At 46.5% G+C, this 26,955-nt stretch overlaps 1 protein-coding gene across 3 annotated transcripts in view; it reads left to right on the top strand.

Moving 5' to 3' along the window:
- Nucleotides 1-118: 118 nt before the first annotated feature.
- Nucleotides 119-26,955, top strand: part of NRBP1 (nuclear receptor binding protein 1) — a 45,260-nt gene continuing 18,423 nt past the window's right edge. Inside the window, exons 1-7 of one of the 3 annotated variants that reach the window (XM_064448491.1) lie at nt 119-597; nt 838-1,060; nt 17,034-17,156; nt 17,549-17,650; nt 17,742-17,831; nt 18,329-18,369; nt 19,627-19,721. In XM_064448491.1, coding sequence (XP_064304561.1) covers nt 854-1,060; nt 17,034-17,156; nt 17,549-17,650; nt 17,742-17,831; nt 18,329-18,369; nt 19,627-19,721 — 658 coding nt within the window. In that variant the 5' untranslated portion in view covers nt 119-597; nt 838-853. Of the gene's footprint in view, nt 598-837; nt 1,061-12,266; nt 16,056-17,033; nt 17,157-17,548; nt 17,651-17,741; nt 17,832-18,328; nt 18,370-19,626; nt 19,722-26,955 lie in introns of those variants that run through there. The other 2 variants (XM_064448490.1, XM_064448492.1) reach the window with 2 other exon arrangements.

The following is a 26,955-nucleotide window of genomic DNA, read 5'->3' on the forward strand; positions in this document are numbered from 1 at the left end:
CCGCCCCAGGGAGATGAAGCCGGTGGCCGCCCCAGGCAGCCACGCTTCGATCAGACTCATCGTACGGCGAGGAGGAGGGACAGGGGACTCGGGACCGGCGGTACCACCGCCTGCCTGTGGCATGGGGCGGCCCCACGCTCAGGTGTCCGGCTGGAGTGGCGCACCCTCATAGCGTGTGCCTGGGGCCTTCCAGCCCGCCAGACGATATCCCGCGGCCCCTCACACAGCCGGGGGCCCAGAGTGCCACCAGCACCCGGTATAAGCTTAGCCCCGCCTATTGGCCAATCAGCGGAGGCTGACGGCCCCTCTCCCGGGCTCTCATTGGCTATCGTGCGGGGCCAGGCCGCCCGCCCCCACCGCCCCGCCTCACAGCCCGTCACGCACCGAGCGCGCGGGCGCCCCCTATGAAGTTATATACCCGGAGCCCCGCCCACCGACCAATTGGTGGAGGCTGACGGCACGCTCCCGGGCTCTGATTGGCTGTCGGGCGGGAAGCCCTGCCCCGGACGGCGCGTTACGCAGCGCGGCGGTTGGCGGCGGCGGCCCGTCGGCGGAGTAGCGACGCGCTTGGGGACCGGGAGGTGCCGGGCGAGCCCGGTAAGTGTGCGGCTCCCCCGTCCCCCGCCTTGCTCCCCTCTCTTCCCCTGTGCTGCCCTCCGCCGTCCTCGGGCTAGGGCCGGAACCGGCTCGGTCGGGCGCCGCCAGCAGGCCCGGGGTGCGGCCCCCGCTGACAGGCCCGGCGGGCGCGGCCCGGTCCGGCCCAGCGGGCCTGGTCTGCGCTCAGAGCCGTCTCGCCTCGCCTCGCCTCGCCTCACGGCCCGCGCCTCTGGCCCGCAGGTTGTGCGACCGCAGCATGTCGGAGGGCGAGTCCAAGCAGGCGCCGAGCGGCAGCTCCGACTCAAAGCCGGAGTCCGCGTCGTCTGGCCCGGGAATGACCTCAGTGTCTGCGCCGGTGACTTCCGCGGCGCCCCCTGAGGAGGAGGAGGAGGAGGAGAGCGAGGACGAGTCTGAGATCCTCGAGGAGTCGCCGTGTGGCCGCTGGCAGAAGCGGCGCGAGGAGGTCAGTGCCGGCGCCGGTGCCCCGGGCTGGACTGCCGGGCGGGGCGGGGGAGCCCTGGCCGAGCCGGGTGGGGCGCGGGGCCCGGGCGGGCTCCTGTCCTGTCCTCCCCCGCCGGCTGTCCTCCTTCCACCTGTCCCCGGGTCGGCCTAGGTCGCAGTGGTGAGCGCCGGTCACGCTCGCGGGGCGGCAGGGAGGTGGATAGCTCTTCGTAAGCTGTGGGGCTGCCTTTATTCGGCCTCGGGAGCGTCGAAGCCAGAGCACAACTTGCTTTTCTCCCTGCACGTTCATTGTGCTGGAGGCCCTTCTGTACGGATGGTGTCAGGGCCAGCTGTTGCTGCTGTGCTGAGCAGGGAGTGTCTCCAGCACTCCTATGTGCATCTTGTTTTACAGATCTTTTGCTCTGGGAATAACGGAGGGCAATGACTAGATAGTTCTTGGTGTTAACTAAAGAGTGTGAAGTGAACAGTACCTGCTACGGAACAGCCAGTTGCCCAGTCTCATCAGCTTTTGAATTATGCCTTGGCTTTGGTTTGCTTTGAAGCCTTCAATTAGGTTAAAGCATAGCCAGTTCATGCAGATTTGTTTCTTGGCTAGTCCAGTTTGCATCCACTTCTCAGTGTGTATACCAGAATTGTCCTGTATGAAGACACAAGTATTGTTTTGAACTTCTCCCTTTTCCACTCTCTGCTGTGCCCTGTTTATCTTATAGGGGGCTGTCTCCACAAACTGGTTTCTGGCTCATGTTGGCTCAGTGAAACCTGCTCTGGCTGGGCAAGCTGTGTAGCTGTGGTAGTTGCTGAAAGACAGGAAATGTTAACTCCAGTGCTGCAGTACAAGTGCTGATGTAGCTTTTCTCAGCCAAGTCAGGGCTGAGCATAGAGGTTTGTCTGCTTTATGCATTATTGTACACACAGGGTAGTTCAAACTCTGGTGGTGGTGAAAGAGTCATTTATTCTGATGTAAATTTGGAGGTCAAAGTAAGGTCAAGGATTCCCCACAGTTCCTTACCTTTGCTTGTTTGAAAGCTCTCTTGGTTTTGTTAACATAAGCCAAATCCTAGCATGGTGTAGTAAGAATATGCCTTTTCTGGTGACGCTGTAGGGTTTGGGTTGCAATGGGGAGGGCATCTGTATGAAGCTTTAAGTCTGTCCTCCACAACATATTCCTTATGATAACTTGAAGTGCTTTTTCCTGTGTTCTGTGCTGGATTGGCACACATTAGGGAACAAACCTGATCTTCAGTTTGTGTAGTTTTTTCAATGTTTTTTTTTTATACCCAATCATTTTGACACAGAAAGATAAATTTACTTCCAGGCTTTTATGTACTCTCCTACATAAATGTAAGATTTGGTAGGTTCTAGTATTTTCTTTGGATTTCAGTTTCCCCATCTGCAGACAAATTAAGGCCCAAACACAAGAAGTTCCTTAAAATTTCGGCGTGCCTAAATCACTCTCTTCTAGCTTGAGAACAAGAGTGGCTGGTTGGTTTGAAGGCAAGCCACCTCTATATGTTAGACACATAAGCTTTGTTCCACCTTACAGACAGAAGAATGACTGGTGAAGGCTGCAAAATGAATTGTTGTCTGGCCTGGGGTAAACTCAGGGCCTCGATTCTCCAGCCTTCATCCGTCAAGGTTGCCCCACCTCCCCACAGGAAGCGCTGATTTGGTGCTGACTGATAGCAGCTGCAGTTGGCCGTGTGTGGGCCCTGTGCCTCATGTGTGTGAAAAAACAGGCTTCTAGTGATCCTACAGTTAAATTCTGTTTTGCCTCTTAATTACGCACGTAAATTTGTGGCTTGATTAGACCCAGGCTTGTGGAGTGGCATTCATTCACTTTAACCATATGACATCATACTTTTTTTGCTGTCTTCAGCTTTTGGGCTGATCTGTTCCCTGGAGTAAAGTCTCCCACCACAGATACTCTGGCATGAAATTTATTTTGGAATAACAGCTTTACTTTCTGAGCATCCCAGAATAGCAGAGTAAAGTGTCTCTCATGCTGGCGTGGTGTCCCTGTAAAGGGCTGTTAGCGAGACTGCTCAGCCACACTGGTTATTCCGGTCAGTGCAGCTGTGTAGACAGGCTCTTACTGGCAACCCCTTGGCAGGGTGGAGGTGTTACTCCATGGGAAAGGATGTGCCACCCCCTCCCCCGGTGATGCAATCCTGATTTTTTTTTTTATCTCAGCAATATCTCCTCTGGATGCTGAATTAGGCAGTCACCTTGGAGGCAATTTAATGTGATAATCTGGAGAGGAAACAGCATGCGTGGTCGCAGGCAGAGCAAGACTCAGCACTACGTGTGGTCTGGTAACCCCAGATGTTACATTCTTTGCTTCTTCCTTTGAGTCGCGTACTTGTATGTACATTTGGAAGTGTAATAACCTCATTTTTAAAAAATTATTAATGGCTGTAGAGTCTTTGTAGTCACCCTCCTAGAACAGAGGTGACGTTGCACAGAGGCTGGGCGGAGGGGCCCCCTGTGGCTCCGAGGGAGCAGGCCGTCTCTGTGAACGGGAAGGGTGTAAGCGCTCAGGCCATTTACCGTAAATTAGCAGATTTCAGCAGAATAAGCCGCAGCGTGAATCCCGAGCACGCCTGCCGCCCGCCAGTGCCGCCGCGGCGGGTTCTGGGCACAAAATGGTCGAGGGCCGGCAGAAAGGTGGCCGTGCCGGTCCTGCTGCCTCCGAGGCGCTTCTCCGCCCGGGGGAAGCCGTGCCCCCGCCCCCCGAGCGCCCCGGCGCAGAGCGCGCCCCGCCGCCGGCCCCGCCGGGGCTGGGAAGGCACCGGCCGCCGCGCCGCGGGCGGGGCGGGGCGGGGCGGCTCCCCGAAGGACGGCTGCTCCAGCCAGTGGCAGAGGGCGGCAAGCGTTACATCACCAGCGCCAGCTCCCATAGGCTGCTCGCCGCCTTGGCCACGCCCGGCGACGCCCTCGCGCCGCGGCGGCTCCGGCGGTGCTCGGCTCCGGGCCGTGGCGCGGTGCCGGTGCCGGTGCCGGTGCCGGTGCCGGCCCGGGGGCAGGGGAGCGGGCGCCGGGGGAAGCGCAGCTCTGCCGGAGCAGTCGAGCGGGCGCTTCCGGAGCGCCGCCTCCGCCGTGCGGGGCTGCCGCCCGGAGCCCCGCTGCTTGCTCCGTCTTTGTTCCGCTGCAGTGATCCGAGTCACATGGGGGCGCGGCAGGCCCAGCCGGTGCCCGGGTTCTCCAGTACACGGGGCGTGCGCCAGGGCATCGGCCTGAGTGTGCTTGTGTCCAGGCTAAGCTAGCAAGGCAGCAGAGGCTATCCTGGGAGTGCGGAGGGAGAAAAAAGTTTCGGTTGTTAGTGGGGTTGCGAATTACTTGCTTGTATTTTAGCTAGCGGCCTAGGCTAAACTATATCATCTAATATAACTTAAAATATATTGGTTTACAAGGGAAAAATAATGCCGGGCACAAGTCTAAACTAGGAGAGGAGTGGCTGGAGAGCAGCCCAGCAGCAAGGGATGTGGGGGTGCTGGTGGGCAGCAGGCTCAACAGGCGCCAGCTGTGTGCCCTGGCAGCCAAGAGGGCAAACCGTACCCTGGGGTGCCTCACACCCAGTATAACCCACTGGTGGGGTGCCTCACACCCAGTATAACCCGCTGGTCAGAGAGGGGACTGTCCCGCTGTATTCAGTGGTGGTGCAGCCTCACCTGGAGTACTGTGCGTGGTGCTGGGCCCCACCACTTGAGAAGGCTGTGAAGGTCCCTGCGTGCGTCCAGAGGAGGGCACCGAAGCTGGGGCTGGGAGGCACGTCCTGTGAGGAGCGGCTGAGGGCTCTGGGTTTGTCGCGTTTGGAGAGGAGGAGGCTGAGGGGTGACCTCCTTGCTCTCTGCAGCTTCCTGAGGAGGGGACGTGGAGGGGGAGGTGCTGATGTCCCTGGCATCCAGGGACAGGACAGTGGTTCAAAGCTGCACCAGGGGAGGTTCAGACTTGACGTGAGGAAGGATTTTTTTTACTGGGAGGGTGGTCAAACCCTGGAACAGGCTTGCTGGAGTGGTGGTCGATGCCCCAAGCCCGTCAGTGTTGAAGAGGCGTTTGGACAATGCCCTTAATAACATGCTTTAATTTGTGGTCAGGCTGTTGGACCAGATGAGCCTTGTAGGTCCCTTCCAAGTGAACTGTGATTCTGTTCGATTCTGTTCGATTCTGTTCGATTCTGTTCGATTCTGTTCGATTCTGTTCGATTCTGTTCGATTCTGTTCGATTCTGTTCGATTCTGTTCGATTCTGTTCGATTCTGTTCGATTCTGTTCGATTCTGTTCGATTCTGTTCGATTCTGTTCGATTCTGTTCGATTCTGTTCGATTCTGTTCGATTCTGTTCGATTCTTGCTTAAACCTCAAATGTAAAAAAGGGTTGTGTTGGTTCATTGGTTGTAATTTTTCCTAGAGACAGGAAACTTCTATGGTGTAAAGTGTGTAACTGCTGTGGAAGTTCAGAGTAGTGTTTTAAAATCAGATGCTACTCTGAAATTTTTAACTAAGAACCCGTTTTAACTGATAGAGAACACTTACCTTCCCCAAAGTTCTCTTCTTTGTAGAACATTTAATGAATAGTGCATATGGTAATGCTTTGATATACCTTAAGGGTGAGGTTGCTGCCAGAGTGAGATGGCTGGGAGCGGGAGGGTAGAGGGTAAATGTGGCTTGTCCCATAGGATACTTATTTACTGTTCGTTAAACAACTTGTACAACAGAAGACTTAGTATTGCTCTCCTCTTTCCTGCACTGTATAACCAAGGTGTTTTCAGGCGTCTCTCCTGTCCTTAAGCGGCACAGGGACCCTGACGCTGCTGCTGCTGCTGTGTATATGTTGCAAGTGTGGGTCTCCTGGTGTGTTGCAAACCGTATTGCTTTCCTGCCTGAGCTGAATCCCTCTCTGCAATTGTAATCACGTACCCTTTGCTCTCTTAACATATTCAAAGGTGAGGCTTTAGCCTCTACAAGGAGCCGAAGATAAACTTTTGACAGGGGAATCTTGTCTCATGATAGACAGGTGTAGAGAAAGGGCTCACTGCTTTACGTTAGGAGAAACACAGGAGGGAGAGACTGAGGCTGACCGGCTCTCCAACCTTGTGCTTTCCTTGGTCCCTTTTGGCTTTTGTCTCTGACAAAAACCTCTTTTTCTGTTGTCCCTATATGACACTCCATTTTCTTCTTTCGGTCAGCATGCATACATAATTTATTTTTCTTGGGTTGTACAAGTATTTTCAGAATTATCTGCCATGTCTGCTAGGAATAGAAACTTCTTAAAAGATGGATTGCAGCGACACGCTTGCAGTTCGTTTTTAGACTCATGCCACTGGCTGATACTAAACCTGAAATGGAGAGCTTGGACTCAGTGCCTACTGTTCCTGAGAGCTACATGGATCATACAGAAAAGTGGCCCAAACATAATTGTAGGAAAACTTGTGCTCTGCTGCAGCAGAATCTTTCTTAATTTTCAGCGCAGTATTACTGTGTTGGTTTGGCAAGCTTATGTTAGTGGGAGGGACTTAACCATTCACAGACTTAGATTGTCCTACAGTTTGTCATGTGTCTAATAGCTATCTATTGACAGGATTTCTTTCTATGCCTTTTTTGGGTAGGAAAACACTGTGTGATTGCATTAGCCAACACTTTTTGTTATAAATACTTTGTTGTCATCTTTGTAACATGTTTAGTAAATAACCCATTTAGTGCCATTGAATGAATCTGTATCATATTGTGGGTGTGGGAACAAGTAGGTTCCCTTTTAGGTATGTGTATGAGCATGTCTGTCATGGTTAAGAGATAAAAGGACCAAGCAGACTTGGGTACGCTAGGCGTCCTCTTCTGCAGGCTCCTTGTGAGGTGTAGTCAGTTGTAGTACAGCTCTTGCCAAAGGCTGCTTCGTTCCCTGATACAGAAGACTTTGCAAGGATGTGAAGCCTGGCACGTAGAGGGGAAAAGAGAGATAATGGGAGAAAGGGTACTAGTCTCTGCTTAAATACCTTTGCCCTTTGCCTGAGGATACCTCAGGCCGCTCAAGATTAGCAGGAGAACCTTGTACCATTCTTGCAGTCCTGCTTGCATTCAGTCCCTTGTCTGGGAACTTGCCCAAGTGCTGACTCGCTCAGTCCTGTGCAGATGGGAGACATAAGGGTTGTACTTCTTTCCTAGAGATTCTGAAGTCTTGTGGGTGATTTCCAGGGTGGCTGAAAGGTGATGGTTGAGTTCTTGCTCGCCATCGACAACGTTCCTTGAGAAAGACATGACCTTGTGGTTGTCTGATTGTGTCCCGTGCTTGATGTGTTGCTAACCTTTTTGTAAGCTCAGCTGCTGGGGCACTTTTGGTCTGGTTTCGGTTGGGATAGAGGTAATTTTCTTCCTAGTAGCTGGTACAGTGCTGTGTTTTGGATTTAGTATGAGAATAATGCTGATGGTTTAGTTGTTGTTAAGTAGTTTTTACACTAGTCAAGGACTTTTTGGCTTCTCATGCCCTGCCGACAAGAAGCTGGGAGGGGGCACAGCCAGGATAGCTGACCCAAACTGGCCCAAGGGATAGTCCATACCATGTGATGTCATGCTCAGTATATAAACTGGGGGGAGTTGGCTGGGGGGCAGCGACCGCTGCTCAGGGACTGGCTGGGTGTCAGTTGGTGGGTGGTGAAGAATTGCATTGTACATTGCTTACTTTGTATGTTCTAATATTATTATTATTATTTTCCCTTCCTTTTCTATTCTACTAAACTGTCTTTATCTCAATCCACAAATTCTACTTTTCCCCCCCCGATTCTCTCTCCCATCCCACTGGAGCAGGGGGAGTGAGCAAATGGCTGTGTGGTGTTTAGCTAGCTGGGTTAAACCACAACAGCTTTCCATGTTATGCCCCCACTTCAGTGGCTGCTGAGATTGAGAGGTTCTTTTTTGCCTCATCCCTGGGGAAAAAAGTCTTGTATAGAAGTGTGTCTGTCTGTGCATACAGTGGTTGCTATGTTAATTCATGTCTTCCTATCTCTGGTATTTTCCACTGTGAGATAAACTAGATGCAGTGTGCAGTCCTTCATAGCTTCCTTTACTCTAACATGCAGACTAAGATAGGATAATGAAGTTCCATGTGGACCTGGGTTTCAGGTCAGGTGCAGAACTTGAGGACCAGTGTTTGAGGCAGCATGCACTGCGCCTGTGGGTACGTCCGAGTTCAGTGTTCAGTCTGGCTGTTCTTCATTGTATACCGTTGCTGGAAGTTCAGAAGGTTACTGTAGGCTGCACTACTGTCTTTACTGCACTGCCATTAGTTTGCTTCTTATTTTCTTAGGAAAGACCTTGCTGTCACTTGGGTAGGTGGTTCCCAGCCGTTCAGGGGCTGTTGATGGCTAGGTGGTGGGGCATTATAGCTGAATTCTAGTGCTCGGGCTAACATGCGCTCTTGATCCAGGCCCGTGCTATGAAATGTTAAGGAAAGAGCTGTGGTTTATGGTGAGCTGAGCCCAGAAACACATGAAATGCATTTTACCTCTTTGTTGTCTTTTCACTCCTAGTGGGAATCTTAGTTTCTTGAATAATTTTTCATCAGGAGCTGATTGACTTTTGCACCTCTGGAATTACATTTCTTCAAGGAGGGAGAGTGCAGGGTTCTTGGAGAGAAAATGCCAATAGATCGGGTGTATGGATTCTGTGATGCTTGAGTCTGATTTCTTAGCTGCTTTTGTGACTGGAAAGAAACTTGCTGAGGCACTAAAAGATAAGCACCAGTCTTTTTTTTTTTTTTCCTATCACACATCTGAATTTCTGTATGTGGGAATGTGAGGCATTGTTCCTTGGGAAGGTGGCATTTGAGATGCTCTGAGCTTTGGATTCTGCTGCTGGAGAGAGGATGGGTTGCAGAGATTCTCAAAGCAAACTAGTGCTAGGAGGGCTGCCAGCTTTTTGACAGGCTTTGGCAATGGACCTGTGTTGTTTGTTTTTTTTTTTTTCCAGCTGGTGGAGAAAACTAATGCTGTGCTGTAGTTTTTATGATTTTACTTGACCATCGGGAAGATACTCGAAAGAGGGAGTACGTGCAGCCTTTTAACACTTATATTGGCTCATCTAGGGGCTTCCTGGAAGGAATGAACCCTTGAGATGTGCTTGAATGAGATGGGGGGCACTGCAAGATGAAGAGGGAATTGAGCCTTTGTCTTGGGCCTCTTGTCTGCGCACCCGTTATGTTCTTGCTTATTGACTGTAACAGACAGCTGGCAGCTCGCTTAGTGCCGCCCCAGCCAGCATCGCTTCTCAGCCTTTATGCTGCCTCAGTGGGGAAGCAGGCGCAGCCAGAGCAGCTGCCTGCTGCTTTTCTAGCTTTACTGGGTGGTTAGAGGTGCTAGTTACACTCCAGCTGCCTGTGACCGAGGGGTGGGGTTTGCTCTGCGTTCTTGACAGAGTTGTTCTAAAAATAACGTGGTCCACGTAGCTTACGAGCAGCACCAGCGTGTTCCCCTTGTCAGACCTCTGTCTCTTTAGACCTGCATTGGGAGGCCCAGGGGAAGCGATCACAATGTCATGGTTGGTGCTGTTTGGTGGGGGTCAGATGTTATAGCCAGGCTTATGCTTGGGAAGGAGCTTACTGCTGGGCCAGTGGAGGTAGGAGGCTGCTTGCTGTCTCTGACTCCAGGTCCTGCCTGCAGCGAGGCAGTGTGGAAGTGCTGAGGCACAGTGAAAGCATGGCCGGCCACAAATAGGCTAGCACAAATGGGAGCATGGTGCTTCTCTGAGCATCCCGTGTTAACACAGGTCACATGAATAACCCTACCCTGTTTCTAAGGATCAGTGCTCAGGGAAAATCCCGTGTCATGGGTGTCTCTAGTGCCTGTCTCCTAGGCCCTCTGTCTCTGCAAAATCTGGCCCCAAGACCTTTTGTCCTAACTCTGGCTAGTCTGGCTGCAGTTCGCTAGCAGATCTGTGTGCTCGGGTGTGCACATACACAGAGAGTAAAGAGGATGCTTGCACAGAAGATAGTTTGAAAAACAATATAATAAAAAGACAGTTCAGGTGGTAGTGATCAGGCACGGGACTTGGCTAGTGGCTTATCTTGATTCTTCTCTTTCCACACTTTTTGCCCTTCCTTCAAAAGTCCCATGAATATTGTACCCAAATCCTCTTGTTTGACCCCAAAATTGCCCACCTCCAACATCCTATTTTAAGTCCTATATTCCTTTACGCAGCGTCTCCAGCTGGCTTGCGTAATATTGCTGAAGGGGTGTCTCCTGTTGAATTGCCTAGGTGGGTTTTCCCAATAGGGACAATGAGTTAATCGCTCTCCTCTGTGGCCTTGGGGGTCCTCGGTTCAGTGTTTCATCTATCGTGCATTAGGCTGTCTGGGTTCCCCATCTGGTTCTTCTGATCACTGATGTGTTCTTGCTTCTACTTTGAAAAGCCCTTACCCAGATACCTTTCCACAGCAGTTTGATGAAACTTTGTTGGCCTGTTACTTCAGGGAGACTTCAGCAGCTCTGTCTGGAGTTGAGCGAACAACTGTTACAACGCACAAGGAGGAAGAATGCAACTGTAAAAAATGCAATTACAGCAGTAGTAAGAATAAAGAGAAAATGTGTAATTACGATACTGCTGGATAGAAAACGAACATCCCATGAATATGTGGAATTCTGCTCTAGCTTTTTTATGGTTAGGTGGCAGAGCCAGAGCTTCTGCTGTTAAACCACCAAGTAAGAAAGTGAACAGGAGAAGAATGGAAAAAAAGGCTAAGGTGTCTTGCTGTGACAGTCTCACAGTAATTGGGAGTTGAGAAAATTTGAGCCAGCTAGTGTATGTGGACTGTTGTATTTAGTAGTTAAATATACATGTTTCAGCTAGTTTAATTTCAACTTGCAGTCATTTTTACTTCTGATATATATCCCATGGTAGTCAGCTTTACAGTTTAATATTTTTATATATATATGCTAGGATCAAGTGCTTCTTTATCTTTCTTTTCAAAATATGATGTTTGATCACTTAATTGGCTGCTTTCTTGCTCTTGTATTATCAGAAATGTGAAAGAATTACTTTCTATTTGTATTCTGTGTGCCATAAGAGATTTTTACAAGTATATTCAAGATTTGTGCTAACAGCAGTATACCAATTTTTATGGCATTTTCTATTCGTTTCCTTGTAATTCCTAATACTGATCTTTTAACACCTCCTAAGACTAAGGGATTTTTTTTGAGTTATCTGCAGTGATTTGAAGATCTCTCTACCAAGTGAAAGTGTCACAGAATAACAGGATGGGCTAGCACAGAATGAAAGTGGCTAACTTGGAGTTTATCCTGTGTTTTTTCTCCTCTTTGGTGTTTTGTATTACTGGCACTCATCTGAGCTTACTGCCCCTGGGTTCAGTACTGAGAAGTTCCTGAACCTCCCAGTCAGTTCATATCCCTGAGGACAGTCCGAAATATAACTACCTGTCGATGTCCTTGGTGTCGTATGTTTGATGAGGGTGTTGATAATCGTAGAATCACAGAATCATTAAAGTTGGAAAAGACCTCCGGGATCATCAAGTCCAACCCCAGCCCAACACCCCCAGGCCTCCCAAACCATGGCCCCAAGTGCCACGGCTGCACGGTGTTTGAACCCCCCCAGGGACGGTGACGCCCCCACCTCTCTGGGCAGCCTGTGCCAGGGCCTGACCCCTCTGGCAGGGAAGGCATTTTCCCTCACACCCAACCTAACCCTCCCCTGACGCAGCCTGGGGCCGGTTCCTCTCGCCCTGTCACTGGTGCCTTGGGAGCAGAGACCAGCCCCCCCCTCACTCCAGCCCCTCTCAGGCAGCTGCAGAGAATGGTACAGGAGTGATAATAGTACAGTAGATCTAGAGGTACTGGTGAGTCACCATAACCTTCCTAATGGCCTTCTATCAGAATGGTTTTTTTTTGGTGGGATACTGGTTTTTTTCCTCCTCCCTTACTTATTTTGCTGTGCTGTTCCTGTTTCCCTTTGGGAGTTAGGGATGAGGAATTCATTGCCTCTTCCTGCTTCCGTAGTGCAGCTCAGTAAGATTGAACTCTCTTTGACTCCATTGGATTGCTCATTTGTTTCAAAGCACCTGACGAAACCAAGCATTCGTCCCCTTGGGCTCCTAGCAGGCAACTTATGTGTTTGTTTATGTTATCCATTAAATGGATGGCAATGATGCATGTCTCCCCGTGGGACAGCAAGAGCAGTGCTCTTCCTCTTCAAAGCAACTTGACTCTTGCAATCCTTTCTTTTAAGTTGCTAATGTACTGGATGGAGAGTTATCTGTCACGTATTTTTTAGTGAAGCCTGTCCCTCAGCATGTTGTTTAACCAGAACCGTCAAATGCTTTCGGAGAGGCTGGATGGCCACTGGGCTCCCGTCTGTGTGACGGCGGTGTGGTTCAAAACCCACTGCCTTTCTGACTGAACGGTTGCTGTTCTCGCTGACAGGATGGAACTGGGCTCCTTGAACTGTTTCCTGGCTCCAAGCTGTGCTCTGCCCTTTGCAGTTCAGTTGTATGGCCAGCACGGAGCAGGAGGTGGCAGGGACGCTTACTGTGTGCGCTTAAAAGTATGTCTGGTTGTGGCTTCTTTCTCAGGGCGGCATCTCCTGAGCTGTTGCATGTGAAATTACAAGGGAGGGCAAGCTCCAAGTCACGGTAGGCGTCTAACTCTGTGTTTAATGGTCAAGATTTGTTTGTTTGGTTACACAAACAAACTTATTGCTAATATATTTTATCTTACTACTTGTTCCAGCCTGTAGCTGGCTGGAAGAGCCAACGTTGCATTGGTGATAGTCAGATTTTCTTTTCCTTGTACTTTTGATTGCTATATGAATTGGTTTGCATAGCATGGTAATAACTGACATTTCCTTTCAGTGAGATTCTTATATTACACTAGTTATTTTCATTTTATTTTTGAATTAACACCTTTCAAGCATTTTATAACCATGAATGTAATTACAAAGGCCAGTCCTGTCAGTTCAATGAAAACATGAAGTAGGCTTGCTTCTTTGTTCTGTTGGATTTTTTTTTTCCCTTTTGACTGCAGTAGATCTTGCATATTTTTTTTTGTTTGTTTCACGCTAGATTAGCTTCAAACTTCTGAGATGGCTGCTTTTATTTCCTCTTTCTGTTGGTAAATATGCTACTTTTTTCTTTTGCGGCAGTTCAGTGAGAAGTAATGTTCCTCTGTGGTCCAGCTACTGTCTTCTGTAGGTATATTATCTCTGTTCTCCAGCTTTTGCCAAGCTGGTTGAGCAGAGCTTTGATCTTTTTGTCTGGCCAAAACAAGTGGCTAGGGTAACTTCTTAACATGTTCATGCTACTCTTAACCAGACACACTGCTTTTCCTAAGTGTTTGGCCTAACGTGGTGCCATTCCTGATCTCTGTTCTTCAATGTGCAGTTTCATTCTGTACTAATATTCTAATTATTGTGAGGGTTTTTTCCAATTTTTATAAGTTTTCTTTTTCTTGATTGTAAATCATCACTGACACTTGTGGCTTGGCTGTAATTTTTTTTTAAATTTAATTGACGGATCACGTGAACTACAGAACGTCTCTCCAAACGTCTGTGTCCTTTCAGTGATAAGTATCAAGATGTTTGAGAGCTATGGAGGAAATATGCATTGGACAATTGGAATAACCTGCCTAAGGGAAATACATCTTCCAGACTTTTTTCCCTTAGAGCTAAGTTAAGCCTTGAAGTAACGGCATTTATATCTCCTTCCCACACTCCCCTTTAAGTACTTAAATTCACTTAAAATTCTTCTTGAGTGTCTTTACCTTTTGTTTATATGGACAAAGAGCTACATTAGTATTTCTGCTATATTTTTTTTGTGTTTGTGGAACTTCTTCCTCTGTCTTACTTCAAAAATTCCTGCAAAACTGAGTTTAGTTAAAAAAAGGTCTTCCTTCGTAGTTTACAAGCTGCCTAGTCTATGTGGGCTATCTGGAAAAGAAACGTGTCAGAGTAATATAGTATCCCTAGGAACACAGGGTGTTTTATTTGATCCAGTCATCTTTTGTCATGTCATCAGCATAGTTCATGGGGAGCTTGTTGTCTTTGGTCTGGGTCATAAAAGACTGCTGAAAATTAAACAATTTAAAACGATCTTAAATTACTTGACAAAGCTTGCAGGGCGTTAGGGCAAAGTAAGGAGACAACCTGCATCATCTTCATCCTGTGCTGATGCCCATGTCATGAGCACTCTTCAGGGCAAGAGCAGTACTTCTGTTGTCTCTTCAGGGCATGGGTGTACTAGGCTACGGATGCTGCCGGTTGCGCTTCTTAACCTTCAAGGCAAGGCACGGAAGTCAGCGTTTTGAACTTGCCATTTTTATTTCCCCTTGTTCAGTCAGTTTTGTGAAGTTGAAATTTACATTCCTACAACTACCTGTGCTTACAATAGTATTAACTGCCACATTGCTTCTGAATTGTGACCTGTTAAGCTTACAACCATCGATCAGCCACCAATGGCTGGACGTAGCTCTCAGGAAGGTACAGAGCAAGTGCCAGAACACACTTTCATGGGACCTTATGCTTCCACTTCGCTGAGCATGGAGAGGGATGTGGAGCAGTGATTTGGTAACGTGAAAAAAGGAGGGATTTGCTGTCACCTCTTCAGTTGTCTGTCTGCATTTTTCCCCTTTTACTCTTCTGCCCAAGCTGTTGAATCTCCTCTTGAACTGGGAATTACCATCAGTGATGTCAGATGGGTTTGGTGTCTTGAGTCATATCTGGTGCCCTGGAATATTCCCTATGAGTCATGGAAATTATTTACATTTGGTAAACTTGCCCAGAAATGGGAGAAGATACGATAAATCCACATCTACTGGCTGCATTATCAGGGCAGATTATTTGTCAGTACCTGAGGACTTGATTAATCCGGTAAAGCTAAAAGGCCTTTGAATAGGCAGCAAGTATGATGAAAGAAGAGAATACAGAGGGATGCATGGGCCAGTGGGTGTTGGCAGTCATAGCTTTTATCTCATCCCTACAGTACTAACACATATCTGCCTTTCTGCTGACTGGGGGCTTGTTTAAACTTTTCTTATGTTAAAGACTTGGCATTCAGCTTTATTAATCATACCAGGCATCCTTATGCTACTGTCATCCCTAAAATATTTCTTATACTAAAATTTGAAAGAATAAATGTTCTGTCCTTAATTATCTTCATTCTTTCCGCTTTCTGTAATGATGAAAAGTAACAGGCGTGGCCTGGTATTTAGATGTTGGTATCAGTGCTATATAGAAAGAGTTGGTGTTGTACACCAGTAAACTTATTACCTCAATGGACTTGTTTCTCTGCTCACAATTATGTGTTACGTGTCGCATTTCTGTGTTAGGCCTTGTCATTATGCATTATTAGGAGCTCAAATTTAGCTGATTGTTAGTGTGACCTACAAGTTCTTCGTGGTACCTGCCTCCTACAGCAGAATTTCTTTATAAACACAAGCCTTAGGTTTTTTGCATTTCAGTATGATCAGCTGGATGCTTTTAGTCTGTACCTAGTCTACCAGAGTTAAACGCACTGTCCATTGGAAACTGGTTTCTTTCTCTTTAGTTTTATTAGTTAGTATTGTGTTATCGGTAGTTATTTTCTACAGTATAGAGTTTAATTCACTTAAGTTTTATGGGTGGCAGAACATTTGTGTCCGTTCTCATTAGCATAACACTGTGGCTGAAATTGAGTAAGTTTTTTGTGTTAGAAGTGGCTGCCCAGAGGAAAGGGATTTTTGAGTGAGTCCTTGTATATGGCGAGAAGCTTCCAGCAAATAGGATGCTGATGGGGTCCCTAGTGGGGGAAGAGAAGGCGAGACAAGTACGAGTAGGAAAAGCTGTGAAATGGCCAGGACTTTGAGGCAATATAAGTGGAAGATGAGTCTGGGTTTGCTAGCCAAATCTCTCTATTAACTTTTACCTCAAGGGGAGGATTGGATCAGCTGAAGGTGAAGTGATCCTGGGTATGTGGCCAGTTGATGGTGAATAGTCATGGTTGATGATTCTACCCCCTTTCTTCTTTCCTGTAAGTACTTTGAGATAGGAGCCCAGTTTTATCGCTGCACGTTGCCTGGTGCAGTAGCACTTTAACCATGACTGTAACTTGTGCATGCCTGTGGAATAGCCTATAAAAGGCATTACAGAGCAGCAAGATGCTCTAGATGTTGGAGGAAGGAATCCATATACATCTTTGGATGTGACTACATATCTGAGGAAAAACGTGAGGAAACATGACATATGAGGGAAATATAATGGTAGACTTTGCTGCTGGGAACGTTGTTCATCATGTATCTATGTGGGCCTTCTAGCATTAAGCACTTCCACACCCCTAGCCATTCTTGTGCTAGGCTTTAAACTCTTGCTTTGTCAGGTCCTCTCCCCTTACCTTGTTGCTTTCTTAGTGCTCATCTATGCCTTTAATATTAGGTGTGGATGTACTTCTGCTGGGGTAACTTTTGCATTTATTAACTAAATAAATTATTGTAGCTGTGTCAGTTGTGTAATCCGTTCCTAAATTTATTCCCAGCTTGCAGCTTTCCCTTTGTTTCTCTCTGCTTGTATCACTTTCCTCTCTTGAGCTTTGTGTCTCATCACCTTTCAGAAAATTTCCCCAGAAAGTTGTCTGTGTTCCTCAGACTTTTTTTATATCCTTTTTGTATGGTAGGAGGGTTTGGTTTTTTTTGTGGTGGTTAAATGAACTATGAGTATCATAAAACATAAAAATATAAGGTATTGTTGCCAAAAGGCAGCTTTTGCAACAAAACAGCCTTTGTGCAAAAGAAGTTTTCCCACAGATATGCCCAAGGCTTGCTGCTTATGTGGCCTACAGTGTACTCGCATTTGGATATGTCCCATTCCTGAAATACATGTGCACGATCGTGTCCTGGAACACTCACTTATTAAAAGTAATGAGAAAGTTCATAATACTCAAATGAAGGATGCATGGTAATGCTCTGGTCTTGCTGGCTTAGAATTCACATCTGTTTCCTTCCTCCCCGTACAGGTGAATCAGCGCAATGTCCCAGGGATTGATAGTGCCTACCTGGCCATGGATACAGAGGAAGGTGTGGAAGTTGTTTGGAATGAGGTTCAGTTTTCTGAACGGAAGAACTTTAAGCTTCAGGAAGTAAGTTGATGTGTTTCCCAACAAGATGTGGGAAGTGTACAATGCACCAGGGTGGGGCTATAGGTATGGGTGATCTCTCACATGGATTATTGGCTGGATTTGGAGTGCTGTGCTGCTCAAACGTAGCAAATTCAGCTTAAGCCCGGCCTGTGCAGAAAATGTGATGCAGAACTGTTGTTGTGCTATTTCCATGGGCTCTTGTGTTGATTTAGTCTTGGTGATCAAACCGTGTTCAGCTGAGATGCTGTGTATGATGAAATCAGATGCTGTTTGTTCTTAGCATAGGAGCTTGAAGTGTACAGTGTTGTTTAAGGGGATCAAGACCCAAGGGGAAAGTAAGATGTGGGCTGATGTGGTCTCTAATGTAACATGTCTGTCTTTCTGATGTTAAGGAAAAAGTCAAAGCAGTGTTTGACAACTTAATTCAGCTGGAACATCTGAATATCGTGAAGTTTCACAAATACTGGGCTGATGTGAAGGAGAATAAGGCCAGGGTGAGTAAAGAAAACAGTCTGTTGGGTTTTCGCACTCTGTCCTACAGGTAATTAGTGAAGCAGAGGGTAATGTTTCTTACTGCCCCTGCAGGTGATCTTCATCACTGAATATATGTCTTCAGGGAGCTTGAAACAGTTCCTGAAGAAGACAAAGAAAAACCACAAAACTATGAATGAAAAGGTAACTCTTTTTTCCATGTTTGTCTATTTTCACTTAGTGCCATCAGCCTCTAGAAGGCCCTTCCAGCAGAGGATCCTGATGAGAAGGCAAACTGCTGATAACATGTGGCTGCAATTCCTTTTTATTACTGCAAACTAATTTAGTTGCAGGCTGTCTTGGACAGCTGTTCTGTGCTGTTTGCCTTGGTTCCAGCAGTTCTGCAGCTTCATATGTATGGTGTGATAGGCACGTCCCCTTCCATGTGTGCATACGGGAAAGAGGGAAGACATCTGGGCATGAGAGGAGTTAGGAGGGGAGGTCTGTTTCTTGACACATACAAATATGTAGAAACTAAACGGAGCATGAGAGTATTGATCCTCTAAGTTCTTACTTCCTGCACACCTGTACTGGGTAAAAGCCACAGAATGAAGCATATGAATGGGGCTATAAACCACAGAACTATGGATTATTTCCTCTTCCTTGAATGATTTCTATCCTTTTTGCTCCTGTGTCTGTAGGCCTGGAAGCGATGGTGTACCCAGATCCTCTCTGCTCTCAGGTATGTGAGTTACTGATCTTGTGGTCTAGCCATCTGCTGCGGTGTAACCTCTCTTGTGCTAGAATATTAAAAGCTGTAAACACACATGTTGCCAAACGTTAGCAAGCTTCATGGAATGGATCCTGCAGAGCACTTTCAGTCACCCAGCCTGATTCTTGTCCCAGTCATGGTCTGCAGAGTGCCAGCTGCACTTCCTATAACTATTCCAGGGTCTTCAGTTAGACAATATTGAAGCCTCTAAAACAGAGAAACAGGTGCAATGTAGGTTTTAGATCCCAACAGTTGCGACTGACATGATAGTGAGTGTGGGAGTTGAGCATCAGGAACTTCTCAAGAGCATCCAACTTTATAACCTGGATCTAACCATGGCCAAGATGATGTTGCAAAAAAGTCTCAAAGAAATCAAATTCCACGTGAAAGGAGTGAGGATAATTTTCTTAGTCTTGGCAGGCTGCAGCCCTTGTAGCGTGCATAATTATTAATGTAGGTTCATAATTATTGTGGTGTGATATTGTTAGAAATGTATGTGGACCTATACATTTCTTGATGATGCAGATTTTCTGCAGCCATCCTTGGAAAAACAATAATCCAGATGTCAGAGCAAGACTGCCACTCCAGAGAGAAAATGCTGTTGCCATTTGGCTAAATATAGCTGTTGATGAAAAAGTGGGGTTCTAATAAGCTTTTGGGAGCTGACAGTCCTTTTTTGTGCTGGCTGCTAACGTCAAACCAAGCAGAGCAAGGTGCAAAAGTAGGTAGCCTCAAATGTACCTGGGACCCCAGCACTGAAAAGCTTTATTTGTGCCTGCTGGAAAACATGACCAATCATGTTTGTACAGTGCTGAGTGCCTTTTTGAAGCCCTGTGAGTAGGGCCAGAATAAGGCTCTGATATTTCTGGTATAAAATTGAAACCCTTTTGGCACCCAAGTAGCAGTATTGGGATGGAAGAGAGTTTCTTTACCCCTGGTACCTTGGGTTTCTTGGGAACAGATAAGATAAGCTTTCTTTTCCCCCCTGTGTTTTGGAGGTTCTGGAGGTTGTTAGAGACAATTGCTTAATTTTCATTATTCTCTCCTAGCCTAGAGGCTGATGTACAGTCACTTAATTGTACCTCCCTGCTATTGTAAATTCCTGGCATGTGCCCTTTGCTCTCCTGTTCTCTCTGATGTTGCTTGAGGCAGGGAAGGGATGAAGGCAGGGATTCCTGGCCTCAGCCTCGACAGCCTCCTGACCAGTGCTCTGTTCTGAATCTCTAGCTACCTCCACTCCTGTGATCCCCCAATCATCCATGGTAACCTGACCTGTGACACCATCTTCATTCAGCACAACGGACTGATCAAAATTGGGTCAGGTAAGGCTTGTTGGAGGTCACCATTGCCTATGAGACAAACTGCTCAAACAGAAGGCAGCATCTAATCCTTTCATGGTTATCTGGAATGATAGGCATGTATTGACCCCTGTTCCTCCATCTCCACATCAGTGGGCCTGATACTGGTAGTGAAGTCACTCTTGTTTGAACCACCTGCAGGCACAGGAAGGGCTGATGCTGGATACTGTTTCCCTTGTTAGTCTCTTCCTCAGTTTTTGATCTCAAGGGACTGTCCTGAGAAATGGTGCTGAAACTTTCAAGTTTTGTATGCATGGTATCCTTGAATTCATCTGCTTTGCAGTCTTTTGCATGTTAGTACACACAGACTTCTCTTCCTAGTGTTGAGAAGCTTTGAGAGCTGTGTCCACTGAGCCTACGAGTGCTTCTTATAGCAACCAACACTTATAATCAAGGTTATAGGCTCTGGCTGCAGCAAACTGCTTGTCTTGGCACCCCCGTCTAGCATCACTAACTTTGGCCTGCACTTCAAGGCGATAGCTTGTCTTGGGCCTCTTTGGCAAAGACATGCCCTGTTCAGGCAGCCATCTGTTCTGAAATGTTTTATTTCATAAGCAAGCAGTGCGGTGGCGGTGCAGTGCATCCTTACATACTCTGTTGTTCTTCACCTTTGCTATTCCTGTGTCTCAAAATCTGTCTGCAGTCAGGATGCATTATATTGTACCTTGACATACCCTTTCAAGTGACAGCTTTGCTATCTGTTGCCCAACTTCTGCAAGTATTCTCCAACCTTAGGAGTGTGTACTTGCCATCCTATAGGCTTTTGTCTGTGTGAATTCTTGGCTTGATGTTGACAGTGTACAGGAAAGAATGCTCTGCTTTGCCTGGCATCTAAAAATAGCCTCTCTTAATAAACTGCAGACCTCTGTGGCTTTTCTCTCCATCAAAGAACTCTCGTATTGTCTCTGTTCCAGAATTGGGGTCTCTGTTCTCTGTAACAAACCTGATACCTGCTTGTAGCCAGGGAGACTGGGTCATGGCAGAGGGAAAACTCAGTTCTCTATCTGCCTGTAAACTCTTCATACAGGGTGGTGACATCACGGGGTTCACTTTATTACCTTTCCCTGACTTTCACCAGGTGGGAGGAATTTTCAAGAGTTGTGTACCTCAGATACCTGTACGCTGGCAAATGCAACTGACTCCCTGGCATTCATTTCAGGCCACTTATGGGAAGTGTACTGTCGACTTGAGTACCTAAGAGATCCTTCTCTTTCTAGTTTAGTTTAGAAGCATTATACAGCTGCAATCTTTCTGATTGGTGGCTGGCACTTTGTAAAAACAAACCACTTGAGGTTGGTATCTAGAGCCGTGGCTTTTTACTAGAGGGAGGTTCTGCCTATCAGCAGACATGACATTCTCAAGAGCATTCAGAGGCTGTCTACAAGAAAGGTGGCTCTCTGAGTGTGGGTCACAAACAGTTGCCTCAACAGTTACACCTTTGCCTGCTCCCTCCAACTCCATAGAGCTCTGCTTCTGTTAGGCACGGTGGGATGGACAGAGGCAATTAGACTGATGTGCTCTTTCAAAGAGTAGCAGGTGTCTGAGTGCTATAACAACTGTATCCTCAGCAAGATTCCTTGGTAGTCCTGAAGAGGACACGTGCTGGCAGTGTGACTGTGCGGGAGCAGTGCTTAATTGCAGTTGCTCCTGAGCAAACTTTCTTCTGCTCCACAGCTGTAGGCTGCCTTGCTCATGTTGTGTTCACAAGTGATGTGATTTTTCTGGGAGATTGTGGTCCTTTCTTAAATAAAAAAGGAAGTGAGCATGAGTGGACTTGTGGTCATAAGAGGAATCCTCCAGATGTGAAAGCTATGGCTCCAGCACAGCTGGAATTAAAGTTGCCAGTATTGCAGAACGTATTCTTATTCTTGTAGTGCTCACCCAACTAAGAAAGCCAAAACTGTGTCATCAGAACTGCTGGATGTATTTGAGCTTGAGATTCTCTAGTACTGCTGACTGTGCAGTAGTCAGACAGGCTATTTTCATGTTCAGGCTCTAGACCGATAGTTGCTTTGGTGTCACTGACAATGTTAGGCCCATGTTTATTGCTTCATGTACTTAGATACCAGCCAGCTGTAAGAACTGAAAACTTTCCTGTGTTTACTTAAAAGAAGTGGGGCAGTAATTCTCATGGATTTAAGGGGAACAATGATTCAGCGCACTATGATCTCTGTTTGATGCTGTCTTTGTCCCTGGCACCATTCTGGGCTATGCTCCTGAAAGCTCCACTTCCCTTTAAGCAAAAGAGAATACTTGCTGAATGTGGGGCAAAAATCTGGGGAAGGGAAGCTGCTAGTGGGTTCTGCAAAACATCCTTCTGTCTGCTAGGTGAGGAAGTACTAGAAGAGTAGTGCCTGTGACTTGCGCTGCATTGGAAATGGCTGGTACTTGCTCCTGTAACACCTGTTTGGGTGTGGGAACAGCCCTTTCGCCTGTCGCTTCTTGCTGCTACTTCAGACTGCAGAAGCCCATGCGCTAGCAGGACTGACTGCTGTTTTTCTTGTTCTGTGTGTAATTCTGGATCAGGGTTTTTTGTCCTTTTATTTTTTCCTAGAGCCACCTGTGCACTGCAGGAAGAAAATAGATTAATTTAGTAGTAGGGTGTTGCTGTTACTATTGCATTGAATTTTGAGAAGAGGGATGAAATATTTATATACTGGGGGTCATCTGTGGAAGAAAAAGGGAGTGGGAAGGAGGGCGGATTTCTTGTACTGCAAAAATGCAAAAGCCACCTGTAATCTATTAATTTACCAACTTTTTTAGTGCCATAAAGTGCAGGGTTAATAGACTTAAGGAAGAAAAGTATCAAATGCTTTGGAGAACTTGTTATGAGGATAGGAAAGACACCTACAGTTCTTAAACTTGCTGCTAGTGTTCCCAGAGACTGGAACGTTCCAGCTGATTTCTAGAGTTGTGGTCAGATGAAAACATTCCTTGAGAGGTCCAAGTTGTTTTCTGTGTACTCTTCCACAGGATCCAAATGCAACGCTATGTTGCATTTGTGCATATCGGTATTGTCTAACAAGTGGGCCTGCGAAGGGAGCGTGTTGTGAGATGTTTTACTGTGGCACGTTGAAGGTACTCCGAGCACGAAGGAGAACAGGGGGTTTGATGATGCTGCTTGCTTGTGTTAAGCAGTGTTGGGAGATGTTTCTTGCAGTTCTCATTGGGAGTGTAAGAACCAGCTGCAGGTGGAAAGAGGTGATGGTTTTGAATTAAAAATCCTTCTGGGCAGCGCTTGGAGTGCCCCAACAGAACTGAGGCTTCAAACTGGAGTGTCCTGGATGTCGTCTTGTGCCCCTGAGACAAGGTCATGTATTAATGTGGTGCTGAGTGAGACTTCCAGTAGAACATAGGAGGAAGCTTAGTGTTGTGCTAGTATATTTCCCAATAGTGCCTCCAGGCACTCGGCTGATGCATATACTTTCCTGTCTTCAACATATCTGACCTCTAGGATTCATTATATATTTAACTGCAGGCTGTCCAGAGTCTCTTTTCAGTTCCAGGCCAAAGCGCCAGGAGACTGAGTCTTACTTGGCATTAACTCTGCTATTAAATGATGTGGCCAGGTATGTAAGTATGGGCTCTGTTGCCAAGATCCACGCCTAGGAAAGGGTGCTGGGATGTAGAGAAAGGTAGTTGTCTGCTGAAGGGGTTGCTAAGGGACTGTAGGGCACTCACAGACAGAACAGGATTTCCAGCTTCTTAGCCTCAGAGTTGGCCGTAATCTACTAATTCTGTTTGGTCAGGGGTGTCTTGTCTCCCTTGCCCAGTGTGATTCTCAATTAGAAACACTAACGTTCCTTATGTAAATTTATTTTGTTTTAAAAGGTGACTGGAGGCAGGCCAGATTCTCAGTCTTGTCTATGTTCTGCCATGATTCTGACCTAGCTGTCTCTATCGATGTTAAGTGCTTGCTATTTCATCAACTCATTGACTTCTATCTTGTTTTACTTCCCGCTTACGGGCTGCTCTGTTACCAACAGTCTTTCATAGGATATTTGCTAATGGTGAGCAAACTTCTCCGCTCCTGTGATGTGACTGCCACTGTATATGTAATGTACATGATTTTATTTGTGTGTGTGTATATATATTTATATATATGTGTGTGTGTATATCTATATTTGTAACACACACAAACATACACACTTTATTTATACAGGGTTCCCTTGCTATAAGGCTGGTATATAAAACTGTTTGGCTTAGGTGCATCCTACTTTGAGACCTTGTGTTCAGTGCTGGGATGCAAACCGTTCCTTGCGCTCCCAGCCAAAGCCTTATAGAGAGGGAGCACTGCCCTTTGTGAAGTCTCCTGGTTGTTAGTTCTCTTCCTCTCCTTGTTCTTAGAGCGTGCTACTCCACGGACCCTAGTGCATGCCAGCTCCCGCATGTCAAGCCAAGCGGATGCATCGTTCTCAGCTCTTCCCAGCTGAACTTTCCATATATATTAGGCTCTTTCCTGCTACTGCTCTGCTAGACTTGGCTGGACACCAGACCTGGACTAGCCTTTGCTTTGTGCTTGACTATCAGATTGCTTGCTTGTAGCTTTAACTCCTTAGTCGTTTTGTTTTTAAGATGAATGTTTCGGTGAATGTGTCTGGCTCCTGATGGCCAGAGAGACATCCCACCCAAACAAGTCCCTAATTGTGAATTAAGGTTTACTACTTCTGTTTCCCCAGACAAAGCTCTGTTTTTGGGGGAGACTTGTGCATATGACGAGGGAGTTGGGCTGGTGGGGGCTAGAAAAGGATTTGAGTGCTGCAGTGTGTAACCCTACTAAATAGCACGCTGTGTTTACATTTAAAATAACTATTCATTTTATTTTTTGCCGTCAGGGTTGTTCTTGAAGGTTAGAGTTTGTTTCTACTGAGTTGGGAACCTACCAACTGTCAGCTGGAAGTGGTGGAAAGGGAAGGGCCTGTCCAAATGGGCTCTATGCGTTAACAGTGTTTGCAGGAAGATGATGTGGCATGCTGTGCTGCATCGCGAGCAGAGCAGAGGCGCTCTCAAAAAGCTAAATCTGGGATCTTACACAGCTGAGGGGGAAGTTGATGTAGTCAGGGCTTGTGGCATCAAGTGGGCAGATTTCCTTGGGGATGGCTTGTTTACCAGAGTTCTGCAAGCTGGGCAAGTCAGGCTGTGGCAGTGACGTGCTGCAGGCTGCCTTTGCGGGCTGGAAGAGGCGAGGTGGCACGCTGGCAGCAGATAGATGGTCCAGGAACAATCCCGCAGAGTGGGAACGTGACTGAGCCCAGGCTTCAGCATGGCTTCAATCATGCTAATGGTAACAAGGTTTAAGACTAGCAAGCCATTTATCAGAAATCAAGTCACCGCTGCAAGCAGAACAAAAGGCCCTCGTTCTAGCAAGGCAGGAAAAAGGCCTCTGCCAGTGGTCTTCAGGCTTAAGGAGATGCTGTGGTATCTCACTTGTGCTGAAACAGCATCAGATGGCCTTGAAATACTGAGCTTTCTTGGCTGGTTTCTTGAGAACTTGTTTTTACATATTGACACAACAGTGCTGTTCTGTTCATATGAGAGCTGGAAATTGTTTAGTCCTTAGATCTTGAACAGTGATTTGGGTTTGAAAACACTAAATGCAGGATGTAAGGCTCCCGTTTTTGCTTGAGCGTTGAGCTAATAAGGTTGTGAGTGACATGAGTTCATAATTAATCTTATTTTAGTCATTACTTCACTCTTCTGGATTTTGTTACCTTATGTTTAAAGACTTGTTACACTGTTTTTCAAATCCTTAACAGACACCTGAGACACCTAGTAGGTGATGTAGAAATAAAAGGGGTGACCGGGATATCTTGGATCTGGCTTTTTTTTATTTTTAACTAAGGCAAATGTGGTTTAGAGAAAAAATAATGGACATTTGAAATCAGCAGACATAGAAAAATCTATCATAAAAATGGAAAAACTTTTCACCCATTAATTTAGGAAGATTTAACATGAATTTATGTTGTTTAGCTTCTAGCCGTACAGTCTTATTATGTGTAGAGTTGAGCACGTCCTCTACCAAGCCACACATTTGCAGTTGCTTAGAAACTTAACAAAACTAAGGCAAACTCTCAGAAGCAGAGGAACAGGTTTGTCTCTGACTACAGGTGCTGCTGGGAATGAGATCTGGCAGATGAATAGTTTTGAGGGGAACTCTCTTTGCCCAGAATGCTCAGAAAGTCCGAGGTGGTATGCAGGGTTTTGTTGGGTGGTGTGTTCGTGTTGTGGTTTTTTTTTTTTTTTAATTTTATTTTTAAAGGCTTTGTCCCACCTTGGCCTGTGTTGTCTTCAAGACTCCAAGTGGTGTAAAAGCCTCTCATAAAGTGAAGATTCTTCACATTTGGGTTGTTCTTGAGAAACTCTGTTGAACAAACTGGGTGGAATAGCATGAGGTTAATTTCTAATTTTAATATATTCACCGGCATCTCATCATCTGGCTGCTGTTATGATTATTAGAGTGGGAAAAATGGTTACCAGGCACCTGCCTTGATTTTTTGTAGAGAAGCACACACCTCAAGGCAGGAGGAGCAGTTGTAGGTAAATGACAATCAGTGGGCTTCTAATTGCTGTAGTTAGTTTTTGAAACTGCAGCTAGCACCTGGCTGAATGTGTGTGTGCATGTTATGATTTAGTGTGTACATTTGAGGGGAGGGTGTTGGCTTTCATTTATTTATTTTTTTAAAATAGTCAGGTTTAGTGGTAAGAATTGGTGCCTTTTGGTGGCTTTGTTGCAAAGTCACAAAGTGGAATCCATACTTAACAGGTTTACCTCCCGCTATGCCATGATGGTAATAAACTCTCGTTTTTATTTTGCAGAAGGTTTAAAAGCTTGCTCTTGCTTCATGTGCTTGCCTTCCTTGCTCAGTACACCTTCTTCGTGCTCCTGTGGGTCATCTCATTTATGAAAATACCAGAAAACAACTATCTACTAGATTGGTTGTCATTTTCAATTAAAAAGGTTCTTCTAAAAAGGCTTTGATTTACCAGTTCAGTGCTCCAGGTTATGAGAACTTTCCCTTTCTGTGGTCAAATTTATTCTTTTTGTGTTGCATCGAAGGTGCCTGCTGCTTCAGTTCTGCTGGATTGTGTTTTTTCTCTGCCTTTATGTGGATTTCCAGGCTGTATCAGGGGACATGTCTTATAGTCAGCCAGGTCTTCACTTACCATTTTCGTATTAGTACAGCAGTTGAGTATCTTT

This window comes from Phalacrocorax carbo, chromosome 3 (genome assembly GCF_963921805.1).
Source record: "Phalacrocorax carbo chromosome 3, bPhaCar2.1, whole genome shotgun sequence".
Taxonomy (NCBI): domain Eukaryota; kingdom Metazoa; phylum Chordata; class Aves; order Suliformes; family Phalacrocoracidae; genus Phalacrocorax; species Phalacrocorax carbo.